We start from the raw sequence: 27,838 nt of genomic DNA on the forward strand, positions 1-27,838 counted from the left end.
TGCCATTCGTCAGTTGACAAATCCTTTCAATATAGTCTACCTGGCCTCGCTCGCTCATCATTTTAAAGGAATTACACTGTCTGGAGAGAGAGAGGTAGAGAGAGGAGAGTAGGAGATGGAGAGGGAGGTGAGAGGAACTAACACAGAAAGAGGAGCGAAGTAGAACAGGAAAGATAAGGCGGGTATCTTTTCAATATCATATGGACAGTTCAGGCCATTCACTGGGATTTGAAGACAGCGTAGGGTTGGAGGATGAAGGTGGAAACGGTGTGAAGGGAGGGAGGAAATAAGAGAGGGATGAGGGCCATTTGCACAAGATATCATGAAGCTTTCTATTTTGGTTGAGTGGCTACAAAATAGCTACAGAATGTGGCCGGGAAGCTGAAGGAAATGTGTTTGGGTTAAAGCACGTAAGTCACCAGGGTCATCAATGAGGCTACTAGTGTTGAAAATGAAGGATTAAGGTTGGGCTGTAGGGGGCTTTACAAGAAGTTATAGCGTAATAGAGCCTCACTAGATTCCCATAATAGGTTCAAATGCACTCAGTGGTCCCTTTATTAATTACACCTGTACAATCAAATACAACAGCTCTGCCATAACAGATATCTTTACGAAGCTCATACTGTCGTTTTTTGGGCATGTATGTATTGGATTGCATTAGACTTTACAGGTGTACCTAATAAAGTGGACACTGAGGGTAGTTCACATAATATCTGACCTCACCTTATGGGAGGTCGTATGGGAGGGGATGTCGTATAAGCAATCGTGAAAAGTACTTCCAAGGTGGACACAGTTATGTTGTATGTTGTTGTGTATTCGTTGATAACAAAGTGTTTTTAGAAGGATAACAGCAGAATTGTCTGACTTATCATACTTTGGACCCTTTCATATTTGCATTTGCAGTTTGCTAAAATCACAAACTTCAAAATCCGAACTTTCTGGGTAGACTAGAAGTCTCCCGACTTCAACAAGGCATACAATGGGCCCTCCGCCAGCTCTTCAGCCTTTCTGCTCCTAACTGGTATCATTTGTTTTCTGCATGCTCAGTAATAAATCATTTATGACCTGTGCACCTTTGCATTTGAATCAGATGCCTATGGCTACTGCTCCCCACAGTTAGGGAATTCAATTCTGTCTTTATCTAAAATGCTGTTTCAACACTTCACTATGTCAAAAGCTTTAATGCCGCCCTCACCGCTCTGCTCAGCTCATACAAAGCCAAGAAGAAGGGAGCAAGAGAGGAAGCCGAAGCGGCAAGCAGGTAGGAATGTTTCACACTAGCTGACTGCACTTCGTTCTTATCAGAGACTATAAGATGGAAGGAGGACAGACAGAGATGTGAACGAGAGGGAGGGAGGGAGGGCATGGAGAAGAAAGGGAAGCAGTAGGAGGGGGGAAGAAGGAAAACAAATGAACTGATAAGCAGAGAGGACACAGCAGGATTTCCTCAGATACATTGTGAACAGTGTGATACATATTCTCTGTGCAACTGTATAATGTGACAATAGTCAAACACTAAAGAAGTGAAGCCTCTTGTCATTCCATGCATTTTTTTTTAATCAATTAGGATTTTTGATTCTCCGCCTGTAGATGGCTGTCCTGGCAGAATACAAGTGGTTCAGAAGCAAGACAGGGGAGTGGGGAGATCGGGAAATAACAGGGGAAGAGAAAGATGGCGTGACGGCTGGGAGCTACAGTCAAGAGCTACATAGGATGAGGGTGTAACCTATTTGTTGTCAAACAGACTGAAAAAGAGCCAACAGAGCCTGACAAATAGAGTGCCTTTTACACGGAACATGAGAGAGGGAGCATACCGTATGGAATAGAGGATGAAAGGGGGCAAGGGAAGGTGTGATGTGTTTTATTCCTTTCTTTGACTGTATGAGAGTGTGTTTGTGTGTATTCTTGAACAGTGCTAGCTACAGGGAATACCAGCCTTTTCAGTCTCTGCATGAGCGGAATTGACTTTTCCTACAATAAAAACAGTGCTTTGTATACTTGAGGTCTGTGACCCCATGCAACACTCACTGTGGAAGGGCTTGTGTGCATGTGTGTCACGTATCAAGACGACATAATATTGTAGACACCTAAAGTGTTTAAGGCAAATTTCCTTCACTAGAATCATCTCTCATACATTCCTCATATTCTCAGGTTTGTCATATTGTTATTTCAATTTCACACTTCAATGATCAAACTTTAATGATGACCAGCAAAACTATATCTGCCAATGCTGCCACATATTGGTAATAAGTGTCGAGAGAGAGAGAGAGAGAGAGAGAGAGAGAGAGAGAGAGAGAGAGAGAGAGAGAGAGAGAGAGAGAGACAGAGACAGAGACAGAGACAGAGACAGAGAGAGAGAGAGAGAGAGAGACAGACAGAGAGAGCGAGAGAGAGAGAGAGCGAGAGAGACAGAGAGAGACAGAGACAGAGAGAGACAGAGAGAGACAGAGAGAGAGAGAGAGGGGAGAGAGAGAGAGAGAGAGAGAGAGAGAGAGAGAGAGAGAGAGAGAGAGACAGACAGACAGACAGACAGAGACAGAGAGAGAGAGAGAGAGAGAGAGGGAGCGTGAGAGAGAGAGAGGGAGCGCGAGAGAGCGAGAGAGCGAGAGAGAGCGAGAGAGCGAGAGAGCAAGAGAGCGAGAGAACTTTCTCTGACACTCCGTTTGGACCAAGAAAACTCCGGCTTGTCTCGGTGACATTACCACACAATGACTGCTCCCAGCGCCGACCTGTTAGCAGGTGGTAATGGTACAGAGTGCATCTTACTCGGGGCCAACAGCATTACAGATGTTCCTACCGTTGATCTAATATAGCCTCACCACACTGCAAATCAGATTCATCTTAATCCTTACAATATTTGGTCGGCTGTAGCCCAGTCAGTAAGGACTCGGCTCGGGAACCGGAGGGTCGCCAGCTTAAGCAACTTAGAGAGGTGCCAGTTTGCCTCCTGTGCACTGCCAAGATGCCCTTGATGCCCATTTAACCCATACTAGTATTAGGATGGGTTAATTAAACACACACACACCAATTGTCAAGAAAAAGAGAATGATGGAGGACAGCAACAAAGGAGCAGGGAAAGAAAGGTAGACAAAGAGGGGAGGGTAAAGGGAGGACAACAAAGAGATGGAAGGATGGATGAAAGAACAAAAGTGGAAGGATAGAAAGAAGGAATGAGAGAACACAAATAGATATATAAATGAATGCACGGTTATGTAGACTTGTATAGAAATGTTTTGACACATACCACTTGTCCATTCTGGGGGTTTTTGTGGGCGTATGGAGGACCTCTGATGTGATTCCACATCTGACCAGATGTCATCGCAAAAACTACACACTATCACACAAAGAGAGAGAGAGAGACATACAGGAGGAAGTGTGAATGACACATCATTAGCATGGAAATCCTAGTATAATTATCCTGATTTGCAACAGTCTCTGAAATGTATCCTTCTTAACATAGGGCTCTGAGACATAGAAATTAAACTGTTGTTAAAACAGGAAGAGAATTCGACTAATGAGGTGAGCTCACTCCACTCAATTTGTTCCCAGAGCAGTTTCACTTGACTTACAGCATGTCCCTGGCTTGTGAAGGCGCATATTTTTGGCAGAGCATATATTTAACTTCTCACAGTGGATTAAAAGGTTCCCACCTAAAATGTGTGTTTATGTGTGTGTGTGTGTGTGTGTGTGTGTGTGTGTGTGTGTGTGTGTGTGTGTGTGTGTGTATTTGTCATACCAGGGCAGCCATAGCCCATCCAGTCTTGTTGTATATGAATTCCAAGTTGTTCCTCCTCAGATACAGCAGACCTCCAACCAGCGACACTAACAGAGCCAGCGCAATAGTCCCCGAATAATTTGGGGGGCGGAAGACACGGATCTGCAGGGACGGAGAGAGAGAGAGAGAGAGAGAGAGAGAGAGAGAGAGAGAGAGAGAGAGAGAGAGAGAGAGAGAGAGAGACAGACAGACAGAGCGAGAGAGAGCGATGAAATGCATTTTTCAGTTACCGTATTTATCACTGTACAATTGTACACATGTATGATTATATTGATTGATTATCTCACTGCAGTGAATATTGTTAAATAAACATCTTTCACTCCTTCTTTTCTCAGTTTGCACCAAGAACATGTGTTTTCAAACCATGGAGATGGCATAGAAAGGTGTTTTCAAATATCAAAGCTGCTTACATATTTCCAATTCACATAATCAGGTGTTCAACAGAAGGGTCTAACCTTGAGCCTTAGCCTTTGTCATTTTATCATTTCAGATATAGCTTGTAGTATTACATTAACATAGGATAATATATGTGAGAGAGAGAGAGAGAGTGTGTGTGTGTGTGTGTGTGTGTGTGTGTGTGTGTGTGTGTGTGTGTGTGTGTGTGGACATTGAATCAGTGCAGCCAACAAGAACTCTAACTCAGCAGTGACGCAGTCTAACTAAATGATAAAACTGAGTTTGTTAAAGGACATTAAATGTAAGAAATAATACCGGCTGTTCATTTAAAAGCAAACTACAGGTAGAAAGCAAAAGTGAAGGTAAAATTAGGAAAACATAACTGACATTTGACCTTTGACAGTATATGTAAGCAACAAAAGATCAAAAAGATCCACTCAGTGGTTGAAAGCTCCAAAAGAAAAGTTTGAAAGACACTAATCTATAATTAGAACCCATGGCTTAGTGAAATGCATATGCTATTCACAACCACAAAGCACAAGATCTCTTTTCTTTTCTTTCAAAATGTACCAACAGTGAGCCAAAGATCAAATCCAGAACCGTTTTATCTTTAGGTTGTAAATCCAAATGCCACTTAAAGAATTAATCCATTCGTTTTTATACTCTTCTGTAAAAAAACATCTTAAAAATACAAGAAATGTAAAATCCCTTTGCATAGTTATAAAACAAGTACAACTTGGAACATTTTTTTTCTTCAGTCATGTCCTCATCCTGAAACTGAAAGGTGGAAGTGGTCATTATGACCCTTAAGGAAATGCCCATTTCAATATAAAAACATCATAAAAAGCTTGCAGCCCTTTTCAATAACTTACATTAACATGGACATGCTTCATCTTGTTTTCAAAAAGATTTGTCAAATTGTCAAACCCTAAACTCTTCCCCAATTGGAATTTGATTAGTGGTAAGCTATAAGGTATACACTAATGATATTAAAAAGCAATATAAAACAGTACAAAAAAAGTGTCCTCTCAGCAATGGCTTTTCAGAATTGTATTATTTTAACCACCTTAGTCCTGGTCATTATATGAAAAGCTTATTGTGTTTCTTCTGTATGTTTGATTCTCTCTCTCTCTCTGTCTCGCTCTCCTTCTGTCTGTGTGAGTGTGTGTGTGTGTGTGTGTGTGTGTTGCCATAAAGCCGAACTGACAACATGCTGTGTTCGCTATTACCAGATGCAAGGATAAAATGTTCCAATAGACAGATCACGTATCTGTGACCAACGCTGATTATGTCACCGGTGAAAATATGTGTACCATCTGCTGCTGCTAAGTGTTAATGAATAAAAATGTTGGTATGCATGATTCAGCGAGAAAGAAAAAGAGATTTAGTTAAAGGCTCTGCCACATACTGTACTTAGCTGCAGCCTAACCGGCAACCTAGTAAGGGTGTATGAGAAAAATGTTTTACCTGTCAGACATGTAAAGATGCACTGCTTCATAATAAACAAGGTACATACAATTGTATAAAGTAGCTACACATTACTTTCCCTTTTAGTTTTTTAGTTATAGACTTTATTTAAAAAAAAGCTTACTTTATAATTAATCAATTGCAGTTCAATAAACTTTTAGTCACCTTTATATTGTAATTTTAGTTAAACACTTTAGGCACTTTTTTCACATTTTCTTTCTTTTCTGTCCTGTTCTTAATTCAGGCTATAAGTCACACTGAAGCGCCTGAAAGCTAGCACTTAGTGTAAGTGCTCCCCATGACCTTCACTGAACGGCAGCTTTTTGAATCCAGATCCATCAACAGGATGTCAGCCGGTACTTGGCTGATAAGTTGTTCAGGGAAAAAGAAACTGAAGTCAGAACGGTTGAGATTTGATCCATCAGGTGCCAACAACTTAAGTGCCTCCAAGCAAAGGCACCCAACACACACCTTCATATGTATTCCTGTCACATGGTCAACATTGCATCTGCCATTGCAAAGCCCAAGGATGCTCTGACGCTCTGGCCGTTAGGTAGGAGTACTCTGCCAATTCAGCATCGCAGTCCTCTAACATGCAGGAGCACTACCCAAGGCCTGTAAACAGACTTTGATGTGTAAACTCGCTGGAGTTCTTTTATGGCTGAAGTAAAAAGCTGTCAATCAAATGCTGTTACGGATAACCCTACCCAACCGAGACCGCCTTAAAAAGGTGGGTCTGACAACCTCTGAGCAGAATCTGATGCAGTTTGTTTTTGGTGCAAAAGCGAAGCAACCCCATCACAAGACTTTATTTATTCATTTATTTGTTAGGATTTTAGATTTAATATCTCAAAATTGGTTGAATTGTCATTTTAGATTAAACTATTATTTGGAGAACAATTTCAGGAATATTGTTGTGACCCAATATGTATACATGAACTATATTGGGACTCGGGGTACCAAGTGTTCATCTTTTTGCAACTGAGTGCACTTTTTTGCAAATGTGCCTGTGTGAATGTGTGTGTGGTACCTGAACATCTGTGCGGTCTGCGATCCACTTGGCCAGCTGCTCGGAAGCAAAGCCAATCCTCTGCAGGTCAAACGTATCCGCTCTCTTGGGCTTTCCCTTAGCCGGGAAATGCATGAAGGTTGGAGCGCTGTTCATGTTCAACTAGAGGGGAAGAGGAAAATGAGGGTGGGGGATGTCAAGTTAATACCATCTCTGAAGATAAATATAGATTGATCATAATATCTTAATCAACAGATTGATGTCGGGGCTTGTATCATAGGTTCACCTCGACTCTTTAGCATCATATATCTCAAAGTTTTCGGTCTCCATTAGTAATCCGTCCTTGACTTTATTCAGGTTTTTTTATTTTATTTAAATATTAGCTTTGTTACCTTTTTTTTTACCATCAGAGGGTGAATGGATAAAAATGTCCCTCAACTAACAATGCCTGACATTCTCTGGCCTCACAATTTATCTTGTTAACATTTCAATTAACGCATGAAACAACTGGTTCATTCTAAAAGTATATAGTTATTACTTTGTGCTTGGAATAATATAATCCTCTCTTTGCCTGCCTAACAGAGTCATATTTATATTTTTAGAACTAGAACATTCAGCAGCGAGTTAACACTCCAATAAATAAAAGTAAATCACTATTGTGACATCAATTATGACATTATATAATCCAATCGTGTGCCATTACACACACACACACACACACACACACACACACACACACACACACACACACACACACACACACACACACACACACACACACACACACACCGTTGTGAGTGATCCAACATACGAGTAAAACTCAGCCAGCAGCCAGAACATGCTGTCACTCCTCACTGATGGAAACAACTATAATACTTTATGAATAATATATATAATAATTATGTGATACAATGGATATTTTATTATGCAGAGTTATGCAGTTGTTAAACACATCCTACCCGTATCCAACTGGTTTTACAGTTGGGCTACGCAGCTGTACTTTGTAGGAAAATATAAGTATTGGGCAACTCATTGTTATCAGGTTGTCCCAAAAAAGTCGCTTAAGACTCTTCAGTTGATCCAAAATGCAGCGGCATGTGTATTGACAAGAACAAGGAAACGGGATCATATTACTCCTGTATTAGCTGCTCTGCACTGGCTCCCGGTAAAATACAGAATAGAATTCAAAATCCTTCTCCTGACTTACAAAGCAATTAATGGTCAGGCTCCAGCATATCTTAAAGATCTCATAATACCTTATAAACCAACTAGAGCATTGCGCTCCCAGACTGCAGGGTTACTTGTAGTTCCTAGAGTCTCTAAGAGTACAATGGGAGCCAGAGCCTTCAGCCATCAAGCTCCTCTCCAGTGGAACCAGCTCCCAGTTTGTGTTCGGGCGGCAGACACCCTCTCCACATTTAAGAGTAGGCTAAAGACTTTCCTTTTTGATAAAGCTTATAGTTAGGGCTGGCTCAGGCTTGCCTGAGTTTAAATCAGGATCAGGAATCGTGGCTGCGCCTGCTGCCCTGGTCCTGCTGGACACCGGGAAGCCTTTTTGACATTTTCCTGGATTCATCCATACTTTCTCTTTTTTGATCACAACATAATTTCTGTCAAATGTTGTATTTGTACTATGTTGTTTATCCTGTACATACGACATCTATTGCACGTCTGTCCGTCCTGGGAGAGAGATCCCTCCTCAGTTGCTCTCCCTGAGGTTTCTTCAATTTTTCCCCCTTTAATTATGGGGTTTCTTTTAGGAAGTTTTTCCTTGTGCGATGCGAGGGTCTAAGGACAGAGGGTGTCGTAACCTGTACAGTCTGTAAAGCACACTGAGACAAATGTATAATTTGTGATATTGGGCTATATAAATAAATTTGATTTGGGTCCTGAGTGCATTGGTCAGATACTCAATATGAAAGGTATTTGCACAAGTTGTGACAAAAAATAACCACCAGAGATCATAACATATAAGAAAGCACATTAGGGTATTGCATTTCTATCATGTTATATGCTTCTCTGTGTGCACTGACCCAATTACGAGACCGCAAGTGGGTGTGTTTGCCATCACAGCTAATAATTGGACGGCGAGAACATCTCCAATAATTCTATAATAATTCTTCTGTACAAATGCAATACTCTGTTTTCCATGTTTACACACACACACACACACACACACACACACACACACACACACACACACACACACACACACACGACAACTGGTAGAACTTTCTTTTCCTTCCTCTCTCCCTTAATTTTTCACACCTACTTAACTCCAAATCCCACAACAATAACGGCAACTAGTTGGGGGGAAAGTGAAGGAAATGAGCAGAGAAAAGGAAAAGGACAGAAATGAGAGGAGAGCGGTTATGCAGGTTATTTATCTCTGTTAGCTTAGAGCAGGGGTCACCAACCTTTTTGATACTGAGAGCTACTTCAAGGGTACCGAGTAATACGAAGGGCTACTTGTTTGATACAAACTTCCTGAATAACATAGTTGCACGGTTCACCTTTAATGATAATATTATCATTAATAATCATAATAAATATTCATATATGTGAAGAGACTGTCCACATATATGTTAATTATTCCTCACAATGATTTACCATGGTAGGAAACAGATATATTTAAACATGCAACGTTATGTATTTATGTTCTCTCTATTTCAACATTTGAAAGTCAGAGTTATCACATCTCTGATATTTTTGTAAATATCTTTATTGACAGTTTTGTATGAATGAGAACATTTGTAGCATTTTGTTGAAAATCACACCAGTTATATGAGTCCAAAGTATCACTTCTGTAACATTTTATAGGAAATCATTAACCGTCACATCTTCATATCATATCCAGTTTGTACAAACACTAACTTTGTAACATCGGAGAGTGGAGATGACATCGGAACCCTTGTTCTCGTTTTTGATCAGTGTTTTAAATAATAACCATCATTACACCTTTCAAGACCTCTCCGTCCGAAAAGGCTTTCTTGTACTTTATTTAAAAATGTGCAGTGCAATTCCGCTGCTTTCTGTGACTTGTTCACCGGCCTGGTGTAAACAGACTGCCGCTTGTTCAAAGCTGCCTTTAACTCCTGGCTTGTTCTTCCCGCAGTGCTGCAGGTGGTAGTTAGTTAGTTAGTTAGTTAGCATGGTAGCTTCTGTGACACGTACCGAAGTGTTTCCACAATGTGCCGCTTTGCCGTCGCCTCGCAAATGAGACATACACACTTTTCTTTCACTGTTGTAAAAAATAATTCTTCGTCCCGATCATTGTGAACATAGTTTGTTTTCTTTCGCATTTCTGCCATGTTTAGCGTAAGAAACGCACCTAGCGCCCCATCGTCGCTGCTTCCGCTAGCTTGTCTCTGCGCAAAGGGAAATGGAGATTTAGCTTACAGATAATTTAGACGGAGCTTCGTGGTGACTAGTGCTATTTTTAGAGCTCTGCGGGCGACTCACGTAGTCTCTGCGGGTGACCAAGTGCCCGCGGGCACCGTGTTGGCTACCCCTGGCTTAGAGCTACGATGTGTTCAGTGTTAAAGGTGAACGGTGGATTAGATGCCTGTGTGCATGCAAACATGTGCACATGATCACAAATACAAAAATGGGCATTTGTGCATGGACATGCAAACACACATGCAAGCATTAAAAGAAAAAAATGGTTGGAATGTAATTAACTTTTAATTAAACTTCCCTAGCCTATTTTTTTTCATGACATGAACAGATGTGGATAGAATCCTGAAAAGTCTTTGAGGGAAAGTATATAAGATGTCGCAAAAAAATCCAGAGGGCAAGAATGAACAATTAAATCAATAAAAGGAAAGAATGGCTTGCAAAATGGCAAGTAGGAAGAAAAAAAGGAATATGATTTAAGGACAATGTGGGACCATGTTTTATTGCAATCTTCACTGGATTAATTGGTCTAAAATAAATCAAGATCAAGGAAAAAGAAGCAAAACCGGGCTATTTCTAACAGAGCACAGCTATTTAAAGTTCTAAGAGTATAAAGTGTAGAATAAAAAAGGACAACTGGGAATTTACCTTTGTATTTTGTATCTGTTTCTGTGTTTAGGTAAAAGTGATTCTAGACAGCAGCCATTCGCTGGCGTTGAAGATTGCTTAACGTATCTTGCATTTCTGATATCATAGAAGCCTCACCAGAGAAAAACACAGAGGAACAAAGTTTTGTAGTTACAAAAATATCACTAAAGTGAACTAGGCTTTGATACTAGAGTACAAAGACATATAATGATTTTATTTTAAAGGAATAATATTTTGTGGGAGAGCCCAGCCATTGTCTCCATTTGGGTACATAACGCAACTGAATGCACGTACATATCCATAGTGGCGAAGTGACAATCACTGTTCCTTCCAGTCAAAACGTCCTGTAGACCCTCAACATCAACAACAACTGCACAGCAGTGATTTTCAAATATTAACCAGAATTTAACATTTGGATTAATTATTTTAAATCATTACATGCAGATTATTAGGACTTTTTAAGAACCCTTTGAAGAGTTGGACTCCCGACACACTAAAGTCAAAAGACAAGAAACAAAAACAGGACTGTGCATGATGAAAATTGTTCTTGTGTGCGGGGAATAAAAGAAGCTACCTACAAACACAACCTATCAATGCTTCTGCTTGAGAGTGGGGTGTGTGTTGCTTCTTTGTCCTTCTGAATAGGTTTGGCTGTGTGTGTGTGTGTGTGTGTGTGTGTGCATATTACACTGTGTGCTATTATAGTGTGTATACATATTATTTCTATGCATGTATGTATGTGTTTGTATCTGCCCTTTGTGTATGTGTCTTTGTATGCCTTTTCTGCCTTTGCAGGATGTTGTGTGTCACTGCGTCTTCCTGTGCGTTTTTCTGAAAGGTTACTTGCTGAACTACTGCTGAAGTTCTGAGGCAACCCTTCACTAATGGACATCAGCTAGTATAGATAGTATAGGGTATAGGAAACAAAGTAAGGAACTGCATATGTGTCTTTGTCTGACTAGTTGACCATAGTGCGCAGGAGGTGGGGGTTAGTGAGGGGAGGGACAAGCCACATTTGTATATTAGCCAAGAATATTTGCTCCACATTGGCACCTTCATTTTACAACAAGTTTTCTTTTCTTATTTTTTTGTTTCCAGTCGGAGCAATCCACATAGGGAGTTTTACTACCTACTGTTTGCAGCCAGCAAATTAACTTCAGCATTCTGGTAAATCATAAAATTAAAATAATCCTATACCAGCACAACAGTAATTCCCCTCAGGTGTCAAAAATGTTTTTTCATATAAACACAGACTTTAAACTTGAGCTACTGCAGTCGCAACAAGGGGCAGCGGTGCTTCCTGTGGCTTTCACACTACTGTGTGAATGTGTTTCCTTAAAGTCACAGGTTGGCTGATGATGAAGGACCAACTTAAAAGGGGTGTTATGTGGCAGCAGAGGAATGAGGAAGCGATAGAGGGAGAAAAATAATTAAAAAAATAGTTACCTGTTGGAAAACATCAGCTCCCTCATCGTAGTCCACTACCGTGAAGAAGAGCTTATTGGAAAATGCAGATGAGTAACGCCAAGAGTTTGCCAGGACCTGGTACTCCTCATTCGCCTGCCTGTAAGATGGCAATGAGGCAGATAGAAGGAATATGAAGTCAATTATCTCACACATTACATGTAGGCAAAAAGGGACTGACAATCATTTTGTCTCAGAGACTCTTTGAGACGCATCATTTTGATAAAAAGAAAGTACATTTCTTATCCAATAACACCAATTTTGTAACGTATTGCCATCAGAATTCAACCACCACTGTGGCAGCTTAAAGAGAAAATGAGTTATTTCCTCCAAAAACAGATTTTCGCAGGAAGATAGCAATTCAAGTTGCTTGTGCACTGATTTGCAGCGAAAAACCAAGAAAGAAAATTTAAATAATAAAGAGGGGAGAGAATGTTTGGCATGACGGGGGCGGTTCTGCAGAGAGTTGGAGCTAGATCAATTATTACGACTCCTCGTTGTATTTCCCTCACCCTGTATCTGCGACGCATCGGTGCATTTTCAGATCGCGTCTTTGAAAATGTAGACATAGTGATCGTCGCCGGAGCAAATCTCTTAAAACTGTTGCAGAGTGGAAAATGGGTCAAGGCACTAAGATGAAATGAATGCATTTATTTATGAAGAGACAAATAGATATATAGTATTAAAAAATCACAACTAATGACCTCCAAAACAGAAGGTAAAGAGATAGAAGTAAGCAAAAAGGGCCAGACTACGCTAGTAGAGTCAGCAAATTGGGAAGAGAAAGAGATCAGATGAAGGCAGAAAGAAAAGGAAACTGTGCACTGCCTCCATCTTCATCCTGTAGTGGTCTTCATGACATGTGAAGATCTTCCCTGAACCTCATTCAAACGTAGCCGAATGATGGTGTTATTTTAGAGATCTCTCTCTCTCTCTCTCTCTCTCTCTCTCTCTCTCTCTCTCTCTCTCTCTCTCTCTCTCTCTCTCTCTCTCTCTCTCTCTCTCTCTCTCTCTCTCTCTCTCTCTCTCTCTCTCTCTCTATCTCTCTCTCTCTCTCTCTCTCTCTCTCTCTCTCTCTCTCTCTCTCTCTCTCTACTAACTTCACTTTGACATTGAGTCAAAGCCTCTTGTGCTCGCTTTAATTAGTGGGAAATTGTCTGTCAGGATGTGTTATGTGCGTTGACGTTACATTGTTATCTTTGCAGCTAATGTTAGGATGGTCTCTTTGAAGTGTCTACCGTTTCAAAAAGTCAGCAGAGATGTAGTTGAAACTCAGTCCAGCAGACTGTCAGGGGATTACAGTGACGCTCATCTCTCCCTGTAAACACCACATTGCGTTGTCAGGGTGTCATGAGATATGGTTTTAACTGTCCTGAGAGTCCACGATATTTATTGTTTATTTACATTCTGACAGCTGCCTTATTGGTAAATATTGTTTCTTATATCATCATATTGCAAAAAAACAATAAATAAATAAAACAAAATTATAAAAGATATTAGTGTTAAACCATTTTTGTGTCTTTCAGCATTATACACTTCAAATCATACCTGGGGGTTTCACATCAGAGACGTAAACACGTTTTTATAAGTTGTATTATTATAATTGAAAACTTTCAGATTACTCAAAGGACATAAAAGATGTGCAACTTTAAACATTAAACTATTAATGTTCGAACTTGATCTTCAGATGAGGTCAGGCACTTCTCTTCATCTATTAATATGCAGTTAAAAAAGTGATGCAACAACAACCCGACTGGTCTCAACTATGTTTTACATTTAGACATTTTAGTTCCAAAGTAAATTATATATGTGCATTATGTATACTTTAAGCCGCTGTGTTACTTGTCTGTATTTTGATTGTTTTATTATTTTTCTTGTAATTTCTTTATGTGTTTTTGTACATAATATATAATTATATATGATATTGTTTATTTACTGTCATCTGTGGAATAGTGTTTCTTTATTGAGTGGAGCGGAATGAGGGGTCATAAATATGATATATATGATATAAAAAATATGATCAACCTGTCTCTATTATCTGGCTACGTACCACAATCCTTTAAAGTAGCTGTAATAAAACCACTTCTTAAAAAGCCTAGTCTTGATCCAGAGGTTTTCGCCAACTATAGGCTGATATCTAACCTTCCCTTTCTCGCTAAGATCCTTGAGAAAGCAGTTGCAAACAGTTATGGTCATTTTTTACATAATAAATAGTTTATCATAGCCAGAGACGGCACTGGTGAAAGTTAACCAATGACCTTCTAATTGGCATCAGACAAAAGGACTTGTCTCTGTTCTTGTCTTGTTAGACCTCAGTGCTGCTTTCGATCTGGACCTCAGAATGGGGCAGAAGGTTACACCTTCCAACATGACAACGACCCTGAGCACACAGCCAAGATAACAAGGAGTGGCTTCGGAGAAGTCTGTGAATGTCCTTGAGTGGCCCAGCCAGAGCTCAGACCTGAATCCAATTGAACATCTTGGGAAAGAGCTGAAAATGGCTGTGTACCGACACTCCCCATCCACCTGATGGGCTTGCAAGGATATGCCAAGAGATATATCTATATCTATATCGACAGACAGATATATATAGATATATATATATATATATATGCATATATATATATATATATGCATATATATATATGCATATATATATATGCAATATATATATATATATTATATATATATATATGCATATATATATAGATATATATATATATATATGCATATATATGCATATATATATATGCATATATATATATATATATATATGCATAATATATATATGCATATATATATATATGCATATATATATATATATGCATATATATATATGCATATATATATATATGCATATATATATATATATATATATATATATATATATACTATATATATATATATATATATATATGCATATATATATATATATATATATATATATATATATATATATATATATATAGATATATATATATATATATTATATATATATATATATATATATGCATATATATATATATATATATATATATATATATATATATATATATATATATATATTATATATATATATATATATATATATATATATATATATATATACCTATTTCACACTTTTAACTAAAACGTTTTTTAGTATTTGTTCATTCTCAGTGGCTTCAAGATTAACATATTCAAGCTATACAAACAATAAAGATACTGCCTGTTACAATAAGAACATTTGTAGGTTTAGGTTAACTGCCTTTTTATTTCTTAGAAACTTGCCAATTTTAAAAATAAGTTGTGCACAAAATAACACTGTAAAACAGTTTTTTTCAACAAATGACAGATTAATGCTTGACACAACTTTAAATGGTGTGTAGGATTACTGTCGATTAGTAGCAAGATCTAGCTTTGAAAAAAACATTATAAAAAAAACTACCGGTATTTTTGGAAGCTGTGAATCGATTCAGAATCTTTGAAGATAAGAATCTCGAATCTTACGTGAATCGATTTCTTCCCGCCCACCCCGAGTTGACATTAATGAGTGCATCTGGCAATTTCATATAAATAAGTAGTCTAACTTCTTGTTGAGACGGAGAAATTACTTCTGGGATAAATAGATAAGCTCTGCAAGCTATGGCAGTTGTGTACGTACATATGGTTATACCAATAAAGCAATTTAGAAATTTGAAATTAAGAGCATAGCAATGACAGAGGATTAAAAGAGACTATGTATGCGTGTTGTGTTACTACTGTGATAATAATGTGTTAGTTCTTCCAGTCTTCAATAAAAACTGAGGGATGAATAAATGATATAATCAAGTGACTGATGAAGAAGAAGAGTGGCTGATTAGAGTAACAGGGTCAGGATGGAGAAGGTCAATGTTGATTTCATCAACGAGCAGGACATCCCCTAAGACACCGGCACATGGGTTAACTACCTGGTTTATACTAGACAAAAGATGCTACCCGGAGTCCCCAAACAACATCCAGCAGTAATGAATTCCTCAACACCAGACTGCAGAATACATACCATGCATACCAATGTGATGAATGTCAATTAGGCTACATGCCATGTCCTTTTCCACACCTAAACATTGAGTCACACGCTGGGTTTCCACATTAGTCGATTTTTTAATACAGAAATAAACAACTTAAACCTGGCGTTGCCAAAAAATGATACAGGCAGAGATTTGTGGGACTGCGAAACATCCCTTATCGCTAATATGAATACATCTGAGTAGCAGTTGTGTAGTTACTCATTATGCTGCAAGAGTCTTTTCAGTAGAAAACTGTATACCCGATACTGGTTATCATGACTGCACTGACTAATCCAAAGTAGCCTCCAGGACCATGGACAGCTCCATGGACAGCTCCATGAAAACCAGTGCTGTGTGCAGAGCAGTCTATGGGAGGCAGGGTGTTTAACTTGTTGGATTCAAATGGGAATTCAATTAAACTCTAAACTAAAAATTGAAATAAAACTTCTAATCTTGTATAAGATTGTTGGGGTGGTGCTCGACCTGCCGGGTTGCACTCTAACTCTGCTGCAAACATGATGCAAGTCTGCTCTCGTAAATACAAATACAATTTAAAGCTTGCTATTGGGATTTTTTCCTCATGTGTTAAATATTTTGAGTTTGATAAATGGTTAAGTAAATATTGTTGGCCTTATTCTGTGGAATGTATTCATTTCCCTTTGGTAGTATGGCTGGATGAAGTTCCTTTGATCCAAATGTCAACGTGACCCACAGGTGCGTGCTATATAATGCTGTTTTCTGTGTTCCCCAAGGTGTGCAAGTCTATATGTGTATGTGGAAGGAGGGTATGTGAAATATCAGATGAGTTCTAGGATATGTGTGCTTGTGTGTATGTTTGTGTGTGTGTGTGTGTGTGTGTGTGTGTGTGTGTGTGTGTGTGTATGTGTGTGTGTGTGTGTGTGTGTGTGTGTGTGTGTGTGTGTGTGTGTGTGTGTGACTCGACAGCTCACAGACTCTTCTGAGTAAACTTGCAGAAGCACAGAGGAATGGCTGTTAAAGCAGGAGCTCTGCAGATTACAGCCTACGCGAGGTGCGTTGATCTTGAGTGTGTCTTGGTGTGTACATACCTGCAGACAGAACACTGTCTTTGAGGCTGCAGAGCAGTGAACATGACGATGACAGAGTAGTTCCTGGGTGGGGCCTTGACAAAGCGACGGAACTTGTCCCCGTTCATCCGCACGACGGAACGCCGAGAGGACCACTCCATCATCTGGTCAACCTTCTCCGACAGCATATTCTGAGCACACAGACAAGGAAAAGGATAGTGATGACAATGCTTCCCCTGATTTCACATTCAAACGGAAACATTATTCCTGTGACCAATAATGCTTAGTGACACCAAATTCTAAATGAGGGCATGTTGATCATTTATAATGTTTAAAAACACATTTACTCGTGTATTGAATTTAAAATGCGCGAGTGATAAAACGATATATTATATAAATGGTGCCATTTTGCATAATGAGCACTTTCACTATTGATACTTTAATATATTTTGCTGCTAATATGTATGTAGGACTACTTTTACCTGAATTCAGGACCGGAGTATTTTCATTCTGTGGTATTGCTACTTTTACTTAAGTAAAATGTTGCAATACTTCTTCTACCACTGTTCTTGTCATTGGGAAAAAAGCCTGTATAGAGACGTTGCAAAACATTCTGTTACACTCCTACAAAATGACCCTTTTGTACAATAACATCACCCAGCTTTCCCACAGAATATATACAAGTCCTTGATTTGTTTTACCTTTTAAAGCTGTCTCTGTATTTCTATGGTGTTCCAGCTATTGAATGACCAGCCAGGAGTCGTACTAGATATGCTGTCTGCTTTGAAAGTCCAACGCTGATACAGAGCAAGGTGTTCCCGGATGCCAGTTACTAAATCTGAATTTTAAATAGGTTTGACTCTTGGCCTGTTTTGACTAATGGGAACCAAACAAAGAATCTGGAATACAACAAACTTAACCATTATTTACAGAAAAGGAGCCCTGACTTTGCAGTCTGTGTGTGTGTGTGTGTGTGTGTGTGTGTGTGTGTGTGTGTGTGTGTGTGTGTGTGTGTGTGTGTGTGTGTGTGTGTGTGTGTGTGTGTGTGTGTGTGTGTGTGTGTGTGTACAGAAAAGCCACAGTTCTTTTTAGGAGTCTGCTGCTGATTAAATCCGGTCCGGCTTAGCTAAAAGGTCACACCGGAGTCAGCGTCGGAACACAACACTAAAGGTAAACAACACGCAGCATACATGCGTACACAAACACACCAGCTAGTGCCTGAGCAAGGTTTCTAAAGCTGAAATGCTTATGATAGCAAATTCATATAAGGATGGGGTATGGTAATAAATCAGTGTGGCTGTGTGTGTGTGTGTGTGTGTGTGTGTGTGTGTGTGTGTGTGTGTGTGTGTGTGTGTGTGTGTGTGTGTGTGTGTGTGTGTGTGTTAGTTCTCAGCAGGACACTGCTTGATACCTAACAGCATCATCTTTGCCAGACTTGAGCTCTGCTCTGATGAATGATGAAATAGTGAGAGTGCTGATGAAACACTTGTTGTTTTCCAACCTCTGCTGATCAAACTATACAGCAAGTAAATCTGTACCGGTGGCATATTTTAATTTACACCATCAGATTTTATTTTTGTGAACTAGACTGCGCTAAATCTATGCTGACAGTTTGTGATGCATTTTTCATGAAAGGTTTTTCTTTTCCACCATTTCTGAAACGGACCCAGAAGAACTGATAAAAAACTATTTTCTCAACAAATATCTTTAAAACAACCGCCTTACTGTTAACGGCAATGGACAATAGTTTAGTTGTTTTTCTTTAAATCGAGCACTGTAGTCTAAAGTTAATTGCATGCTTTGGGTTGATAAAATCATGCTACTAGTAGTTTACCATCAGTAGTAATATGAATGACCTTTGTGTGAAGGGTCAGTTCTAAGCAGCTTCCTCACTGCAGCTCATCTTGGAAAAAACAAAAAAAAGGATTAACACGCTGGTTAAAGCAGAATGAATAATGCAGGAGTACCTGCCTGTAATAGGGACGTCATTAGCCAATGGTGTGTGACTCCGTTTAAATGCCAAAGCATATTATTGGTGGATGTTCTAAACGTTTTCAAATGTAGGCAACGTCTTGACTTCTTCTCTTGAATGACAAAAATTCTACTTTAAACATTCAAATGATGCGGAGCTTGTTTTTGGTTTTCTTCGCTGGACAAGTAACACACATAGCCGTGTTGGTTTTATTGTTTAGTTCTAAATGTATTATTAAAATGTATGGCCAACCGAGCAAGCCGAGTGTGCCGACTTTCTCAACAAGGGTTCTACACAATTTATATTTCTTGCTCTCACTTGCCAGCCAACATATGCACGCAAGCCTCATATGGACAGAGGGGGGGCGATTGACGCAGGGCTGAAGTGCAGCAGAGAGGAGTGGTGGGGCTCTTTGTGCTTGCACTCTTTCATACATTTTTCCCAATCTGCAATGACTTCACCTCAGTTATAACATTGTGGCAGCGTCCTATGCACTCCATGCACGTTGTTTAATGTGTGTCTCTCTCTCCATACCTCTTTCTACCCAGTAGTTTACTAGTATTGGATCAAGTAGACAGTAGCTAAATAATTTAGCACTGCGTCTCACTCCTACTGCTAATCAACCACAAAATCTCTCTTTCTTTCTCTCTCACTCACACTCACGCACACGCACACACACACACACACACACTAGACTAAATCTATCAAGTAACTGCCTGGAGACAAGCTCAACAAAGACAAACCAAAAAAGAAAAAGTGGAAGAGATAAAGAAGAGAATGAGACGGAGAAAGAAAGACACACAATGGTATGTAATGTGTTTCTGCTGCACTGCTTGTTCACTTCAGACAATACACACTCCAGCATTAAAGGGCCAAGTATAATGAGAGACGAGATTTACTAAGAACACAGCACAAAGGACACACACACACACACACACACACACACACACACACACACACACACACACACACACACAGAACAAAGTGCTTTTTGTAAACTCTTGCTTTTTTTGTCTTTAAGTTATCTACCAAGCTTTTCCCCGTGTGCATTCAGCCCCTAAAGGAGAGCTGTCAGTCCTGGAAGCCAATCATACTGGCAGTAATGATGCACTGCCCTACTCATGTTCTGCGCACGCACCCACACAAACAATAGTGCTGTGTGAGTAATTTTGTATTAAACTACATATTTTATATATAATATGTTAAAACTGCATGAAGGTATGCATTTATCAATCTAATAAGTGTTATAATGGTTCGACTGTAGAGTAGGATTAGTGCCATTGATACATTATTTAACAAAAGCCGTAATACAAACCATCAATATTAGTAATAGGTATTAATTATCTCTCTGAATAGTCGTTTAAACTAGTGTCAACTTCTAAAACACTTAAACACTAATTGTTTTGCCAAAGTTATTCTCAAACTCATTCTGTCTCCCAATTACAATCAACTTGTGTGGCGTTTTCTTTTTACCAAAGTTTCACATTAAAAGCCTCTCTGACCTACTGCCTCCCTAATGTTGAGTTTAATAGCAGCTTCATTTTGAGAGGAAGAATGACAAAGTAGAACCAAGTGGCTCAAACAGAGTAGTGAATATGGCATGACGCTGTGGACACGTGTGTAAATGTGTACAACGCTGAACGTATCATTACAACAACAATACCAGCAAACAGCAAGTTAACTCAGCAAACTGAAGAACACAAGGAAAATCTGACATCATAAATCGCTAATAACACTATTAAGAATAGAGTTGAAGGTTTGGTTCACTCTTTGGTTGAGGTAAACAGACAATATTTGTTATGAGTTCATATTAATCATTATTGTCAAGATATAATGGTGCCTGTAAACTACTAAGTAGTTCAAATACTTCTAAGGAGCGATTCATGCACAGAGCTATTTAAATACCGTATGTTAGACCTTCAAGTGACTCCCACACATCAGCGTTATGGCCCCCCTGCATTACTTGAGCCTCTCACACACACAAATATGTACAATACATAAGCACTTCAAACTGCCTATGACCATTAAAAACATTTATGTTCTACCCCACTGAGCACAGAGGGCACTAAAATGAATCACATCTATGGTGTGTGTGTGTGTGTGTGTGTGTGTGTGTGTGTGTGTGTGTGTGTGTGTGTGTGTGTGTGTGTCCTGCTTTATCCATCTGATTCTCTGTTACTCACTCTATGAATGTCATAACCTCTCTCTCTCACAAACATTATAGGTCATAGGGGGGGCGGCAGACTGTATCAGTAGCACTTAACCGTGATCTAAATCTTTCTCTAGTTCCCCATTTCCTCTCATTCTATTTTGCAATTATGTCAATTTCTACTTGATCTTTGAGTCTTTTCTCCGGTTTTTCTTTACTGCATTTTAATTTCATCTTTGACTCCCTGTCCTTTCCACATTTCTTGCATTACAAAGTCAATACGGCAAGCGGAGAACCGCATATCATCTCTAAATAAAGAATAAAAGGCTAAGGGAATAAAATGACTTTCAAAGAAAATCATCATTGCAAACAGGATCCGCAGACTGAGAGAAGGAGATATGATGCGATTTAACAACTGGAAGAGAAAAAGCACTCCAAGGAGAGGAAAAGAAAAACAACATTGATAGGGAGAAGGGATAGAAGCAGATTGAGGAAATTAAAGGATGAGGGGAGAGAAAAAAGAGACAGGAGGATGACACATGGAGTGTAAGGCAGAACTGACTCATGCACTGATGACCACACAGCAAGGAGGGCACGATAGCTAACTGTGATGTTTTCTTATGTTTTTTCTCTCTTTTGCCAGCCAGCCCAAAAATCTTTCAACCGATCAGTCCCTCAGCCAGTTGGGCAACCGGTCAGTCAGTTAATGTATTTCATTAACAAAGCAGCTAAGTAGTAAATCAGTAAATAGATATTGGTCAGTCACTCAAAGTATCAATTAGAAAATTCAGCAGATACTCGGGTGGTTAGTAAGTTTGTCTATCAATCAGCTGAGTTGCTCAACCAAGTAGTTAGTCAACTAAGTATTTTAAAAGCTCACTTGCAAGCAGACTTAAATGGCACTTCCTGACACAGCACAATCTAGTAAATAAAACATCTCTGCAGATACAAAACCAGATGTGATTGCAGAGCTGAAGCACATGCACCGGGCTTGTAGCGGTACAGAGATGATAGGATTTAGTCAATGGCACGACTGAGCCGGTCAAATCACTTCTCCAAATCTAAGTTGTTGTGAATGTGGGTGCTTGACCTCACTGTTCAAAATGCACGATCGACACTTTAGAGAGATCACCCCTGTTACCAGCTGTTAGTATCTATTGTGCCAATTGAATTCCCTACATTGATTTTCAGGAGGGCCAACTTTCATTTGTCTCCCTCTCCTGAGAGACCTTCTAAGAAGTTCGAGACAGGAAGTGCAGAAGATGGGGCGGCTGTGGGCCCTGCGGACAACATGTCAAAGTGTCCTTGGGAAAGATACTGAACCCCACATTGCTCCCGATGGCCTGGCCAAAAGGTGTGCGAGTGTGTGGGAAGGTCACTCCTGATGAGCTCTGGGTGAATGCTGTACATGTGTTGTAAAGCACTTTGAGTAGTTGCAAAGATTGGAAAAGCTCTATACAAAAACAGTCCATTTACCATAGTTTCATGCGAACAACACTAAGGGCATAACTAATGGAGAAAAGGTTCACGCTGCCCCCCCCCCCCCCAAACATAACATTAAGAACTGTATGTATGGAGACCTGCATGTTGTAATATTGCTCTACAGTGCCATTAGTGTTGAACCCCCACTACAGGGTATATGTAAGTGTCTTGTAGGTAGTGGATGGGGACAGACAAGATTTCCCCCAGCAGCCAGGGGTTTGATCGGCAAACCTTCGTCGTGCAAAGCTAACAGCATGTGTTCAATCCACAATCCCTTGCTCTGAGCGGTATGAACAGAGGTCTATTGTAAGTGAATGGGTCTCGGCTTTGGCCATCACGCTCCTTTGCAGTTTCCTCCAATTCTCCCATTGAAAGGGGGATTACTGGAAATTGGCTTCGTATAACAAGTAACAAAGACTCACCTCTCACCCATCCACTCTCACCCACACACACACACAAAGAAGTACACTGCCCTTTTTAAAAACCAAATGTCAATATCCCATAATCGTAGTGTCCTTATGATGACTTGCCGACTTTGTGTCGAGTTAAAATGAAACTCAGGAGATCAGAACCAATGAGAAGGGAAAGAAAAGCAGCATTACTCATAATTTGGATGCTTTGTTTGTTTTGTTTTTACAGGAAGAAAATGGAAGGATTAAATGAAAACAATAGAGGGGAAGGGGGTAACCGAGAGGTTAAAGACAGAATGGGGTACAAATATATATAGTGTTGGTATAAAAAAAATGTTTTACATGTAGGATGAGAGGGAGCTGAGGGATCTATGAAGAGGAAAGAAAATGAAGCAGAGGAAGAGAGGAGATGCGTGGAGAAGGAAGAGTTCAAGAGAGGGGGGCATGAAGATGACAGAACAGGAATGAAGAAGCAGATGATGTGTAGGGTGATGTAAGCACATAATATACCATCTACCAACCAGTCAGAGATATTGTTTCCATCTCTCAATTCATCTCCCATTGAATCAAACCTACATGCTTTCATATTGGCAGCTCCATATGTTTTAGCACATAATCTGCAATTTCTAAAATATCATGACTTGTCAGTGGAGGGGGTGGGGGTTGGGATTTGTCATCTTATCAACCTAATAACAATTATTTGACAAACTCATTGTTCCCCTGCCTTTGTCCACGAGACTTCTAGTCTCTCACCCTCTGGTTTTTATCTTTCCCCCATTAGCTCCCTCCGTGATGTTTATAGAATATCTAAAGATCTGTCTGCCTTTTATTTTTGCTTAAAGATTATAGTTTCTTTCTAAACCTTCCAGGCACATGGTGTGACATTTTAAATCTTCTGTCATTTCCTTTCCCCTAGGCTGTCTGTCTAAGTCTTTTGTGTTTGTTGGTTACGGTGTCTGCGAGTTTCATCAAGGTAACTTTTTTTTCCCCAGACGATTTAAATGCCAGATACGAGGAGTCATAAGACTACTATTGAAGCTGAAATCAAATGTTACAATGATAATAACACAATATGCTTTGGGTGTGGGGCTAGGTTGAACGCTCACATTCATTATACAACTCAATTAAGTCATTGAAGATCATTTAAAACTCTTAGTTAAGATAAAAATGTTTTAACGTGAAATCACTGATTGTTTAAGTTATATCAATTTCTGGAGTTGCTCTCCAGGGGATTTCAATTATATGTTGTATTGCTCATTCACCCCCCCCCCCCCCCCCCAACAAAGAAACAAAACATGTAGAAGAATAACAAACACTACAACGGGCCAAACTACACCGACGGCAGTAATATGTAACATCAGCAAACCAGTGATTGCAATCTATTCTACTTATACTTTATCAGTCACAGAATAGGAGTAGAAAGCCCAAGCTAATTGTTTATTCACTCGGCTTGACCTCTACTCACCTCTTTTTCCCGGTCTTTGCGGATATAATTTCTCTGGGGAAGCACATAGCTCCAATTGGGTTATGGGGCATCAGTGGAGTTTGATTTTGTTATAAAAAGGCATCCCAATAATAACTGGGGATGGACACACAGGGCAAGGGGCTAGTCCTACTGTAAAAACAATAGGGAGACAACTATAGCACTCGGGGAGCGTATGGTCACTATAGAGCTCCCCACAATAAAGCCAAGAGATGGAGGGATGGAGGGGAAAGTGAATGAAAAAAGAAAACTGGGTTTAGAAGAAATGAAGAAAATTGTCTGGGCAAGTAAAAAGAGAGCGAGACAAATAGAGAAACATAAATCAATACAAAAAGAAACAAAGACACAAAAGGAAAAACGGTTGTTATGTAGTATGATAAATAAAGAGACAAATAGGTGAGACAGAGGGACATTACAAAATAAGAATATGGTGACACTGACATGCAGCTAATGTTATCGTTTCAGGTTTGGGATTGTACATCATATGCCTTAAAATATTTGAGGCCGGTAAACATAAACAACTAAACATGATTATTGCTGCAAATTGGTTTAACAAATCCTGTCAACACTGAGTGGATGCTAGTTTTCCCAGTGGCTACTGTGCAAAGATGATATTAGTGTTAGACAGTTTAATCTTAACTTCTGTCACGGCCACGCCTCCTGTCATTCCTTGTGTTTCTAGTGTTTTCCCTTTCCCCTGGGTCGCCTGCTTGTTTCTCTCTCTGTGTGTCCGTGTTGTGGGTGTGTCACCCCCTTCACTCTCCTTTGATTGCAGTTCAGTCAACTCACCTGCTCCAAGCCTCACTCCTGCCATCCATTAACTCATCAACCTAGCAGTATATCAACCCCAGTCTTCAGACACTCGTCGCTAGATCGTCTACTCAGCTACAGTGGTAGTTTGCGTCTCTGGCTGCTTGAATTGTGGATTCAAGTACTTTTGCTTGTGTGTTATTTCAAATGGACTCTTACTGTTTTTTGTGCTACAGGATCCCTGGCTTCCTGTCCACCCGCCTGCCTGCTACCTGCTACCCACTTCACCCTCTGCCTCCACGAGCCGGATGTTCTCCGTCCTCCGTCCCCTTTCCCTGGAAACCTCCCACCTATTGCTCCAAGTCTGTGTCCTGCGTTTGGGTCCTTCCCTTATTGCACACGTGACAGCTTCCCTTCAAGCTGCAGAACAGTCCAAACCATACAAGTGTTTACAACATGTGAAAGTGCTCAAATGTGGAGAAGTCTTCATGCCTGTTTTAGTGAGGGCTGATCAATGCAATGCACAGTGTGTGGTGCGTCTCAAGCCTCAGTGCTGTCACATACCCATTGTTCGCATAGGGACAGACAAGTATCACTGTAGTGATCCCGAAACAAAAATGGTTTCCTTACTTTCTTCTTTTTAGTTGCCAAAAGCTTATTATAAAAAGCAGTGCATGATTATCTGGCAAAACAAATTTGTGTGTAAATTAGTTTCCTCAAGGATTTGCATTTGTTGGGGGGGGATTTTATAAAAGCTTACAGCAGTCAACATCAGATGAAAATGTAATAAAAAAAGTGCATCAGAGGATTTGAAAAGTCATTCCAACGCCTTCAGGGAGCCAGGAAAACCACTGCATGCCAGGGATGTAAGAGGCTGTTTCTGTCTCGTACAGCACAATCTGTGGTAAACTTGAGCCGAGACATCAGGGAGGCAAGGGTAAGAAACACAGGCCAGCCATGTTACTACTCCACACGGCCGGTGCAATGATACACATCTATTGGATGAATTTTACTTTAAACCCAGAGAAGGTCATATTACGAAATGTTGATCATAAAGAGTAACTTTTCTGCCCTTAGTAAAACAAAAAAAGACAATCGATACCAACTTCAATAAAGAAACTGGATTTACCCGTTTGAAAACCACTAGGAATAAATAAAGAGAACATAAATGGAGCGCCAGATTTGTGTCGGTTGCAAAGAGCCATTCTCTTGAGTGGAAAAGAACAACATGAGGTCTTCATCTCCCAGACACATGACTAATTCATCACCATGTGGGGGACATGTTACCATCAAGTCTTTTCGTGCCTTATTATCTTTACTTCCACTCACTCTTCCTCTTACCCTGAAGTAGGGTTAAGTAAAGGAAACATCTTTTTTAAATGATTAAACATGCCACTCTGGGAATCATTAGGAGTTATCCATGAGTGTTTGAGTAATCACACAAGCTCAAGGTCCTGCATGGGGTCGCACTCTCGTGTGTCAGTGTTCAGCTGTGTGTGTGTGTGTGTGTGTGTGTGTGTGTGTATTATGTGATCAAATGATTCTTGCATAAAGAGACCAGATTTTGAATTCAGCTCGCTTAGTGATTTTGGTAGCACGGGTCAGCTGTGGGTGTTCTTACGGTTTAATTAAGCACTGCGGAGAAAAGAGGGGGGTGGGGGGAAGGCACAGCTTGATGTACCGACACATCCTTTTTAATCCATTTTACATCAAATTAGAAAGAAAAATATACTCAAGGACTTCAGTCAAGGATGTCAGGGGCTAAGCAAGGCTGCGTGTGTGTGTGTGTGTGTGTGTAAGAATGAAAGGGTTTGTTTAAACGTTTCTTGATCAATTAAAGGGTATCATTAGCATAAGACAAACCTAAACGTGCACAACACAGAAATGGAGACTAGATGGAGAGACTGATGAAAGATGAAGTTCACTTTGAAGGAGGACATGGGGAGGAAAGTTAGTAGATGAAACATGAGTTTTGAAGCAAGACTTAAGGGAGCAATACTCGGTACTGCAGTAATTCAACACACACTGAGGGGTGAAGTTTAGTACAGTGCTAATCCATTTTTTCCCCGTCTAATCGTGACCAAGCAGCCGCTAATATCCATCAACAACTAGGTAGTATTCAATCTGAGCTAAGGTTAGGTTTTTGTTAGTAAAAACATTATAAATTCTATCAACTGCTCACAAGCTTTGCACTGGACAGGTCATCGCAAGGATTTTATTGTGACAGATCTATAGCTCCCCGAAGTTGAGGCCTAAATGTGTCAAAGCAGGCCTAGTTATACGGACATTTGTTTAATAAAAGGGGACGTGACAGATTACTGCCAACATCAGACCCCTAACAGTCTTGCAGATTAGGGACATCG

At 39.8% G+C, this 27,838-nt stretch overlaps 1 protein-coding gene across 2 annotated transcripts in view; it reads right to left on the reverse strand.

Annotated features, from left to right (window-relative positions):
- tusc3 (tumor suppressor candidate 3) overlaps positions 1–27,838 on the reverse strand; it is a 63,960-nt gene that overhangs the window by 23,163 nt on the left and 12,959 nt on the right. Inside the window, exons 1-6 of one of the 2 annotated variants that reach the window (XM_029439242.1) lie at positions 17,712–17,732; positions 17,251–17,420; positions 12,138–12,255; positions 6,669–6,809; positions 3,737–3,877; positions 3,245–3,334 (exon numbers count right to left, since the gene is read on the reverse strand). In XM_029439242.1, the coding sequence (XP_029295102.1) occupies positions 3,245–3,334; positions 3,737–3,877; positions 6,669–6,809; positions 12,138–12,255; positions 17,251–17,417 (657 nt within the window). In that variant the 5' untranslated portion in view covers positions 17,418–17,420; positions 17,712–17,732. Of the gene's footprint in view, positions 1–3,244; positions 3,335–3,736; positions 3,878–6,668; positions 6,810–12,137; positions 12,256–17,250; positions 17,421–17,711; positions 17,733–27,838 lie in introns of those variants that run through there. The other variant, XM_029439234.1, reaches the window with a different exon arrangement.

The sequence above is a fragment of the Cottoperca gobio genome, chromosome 1 (assembly GCF_900634415.1).
Source record: "Cottoperca gobio chromosome 1, fCotGob3.1, whole genome shotgun sequence".
Taxonomy (NCBI): Eukaryota; Metazoa; Chordata; class Actinopteri; order Perciformes; family Bovichtidae; genus Cottoperca; species Cottoperca gobio.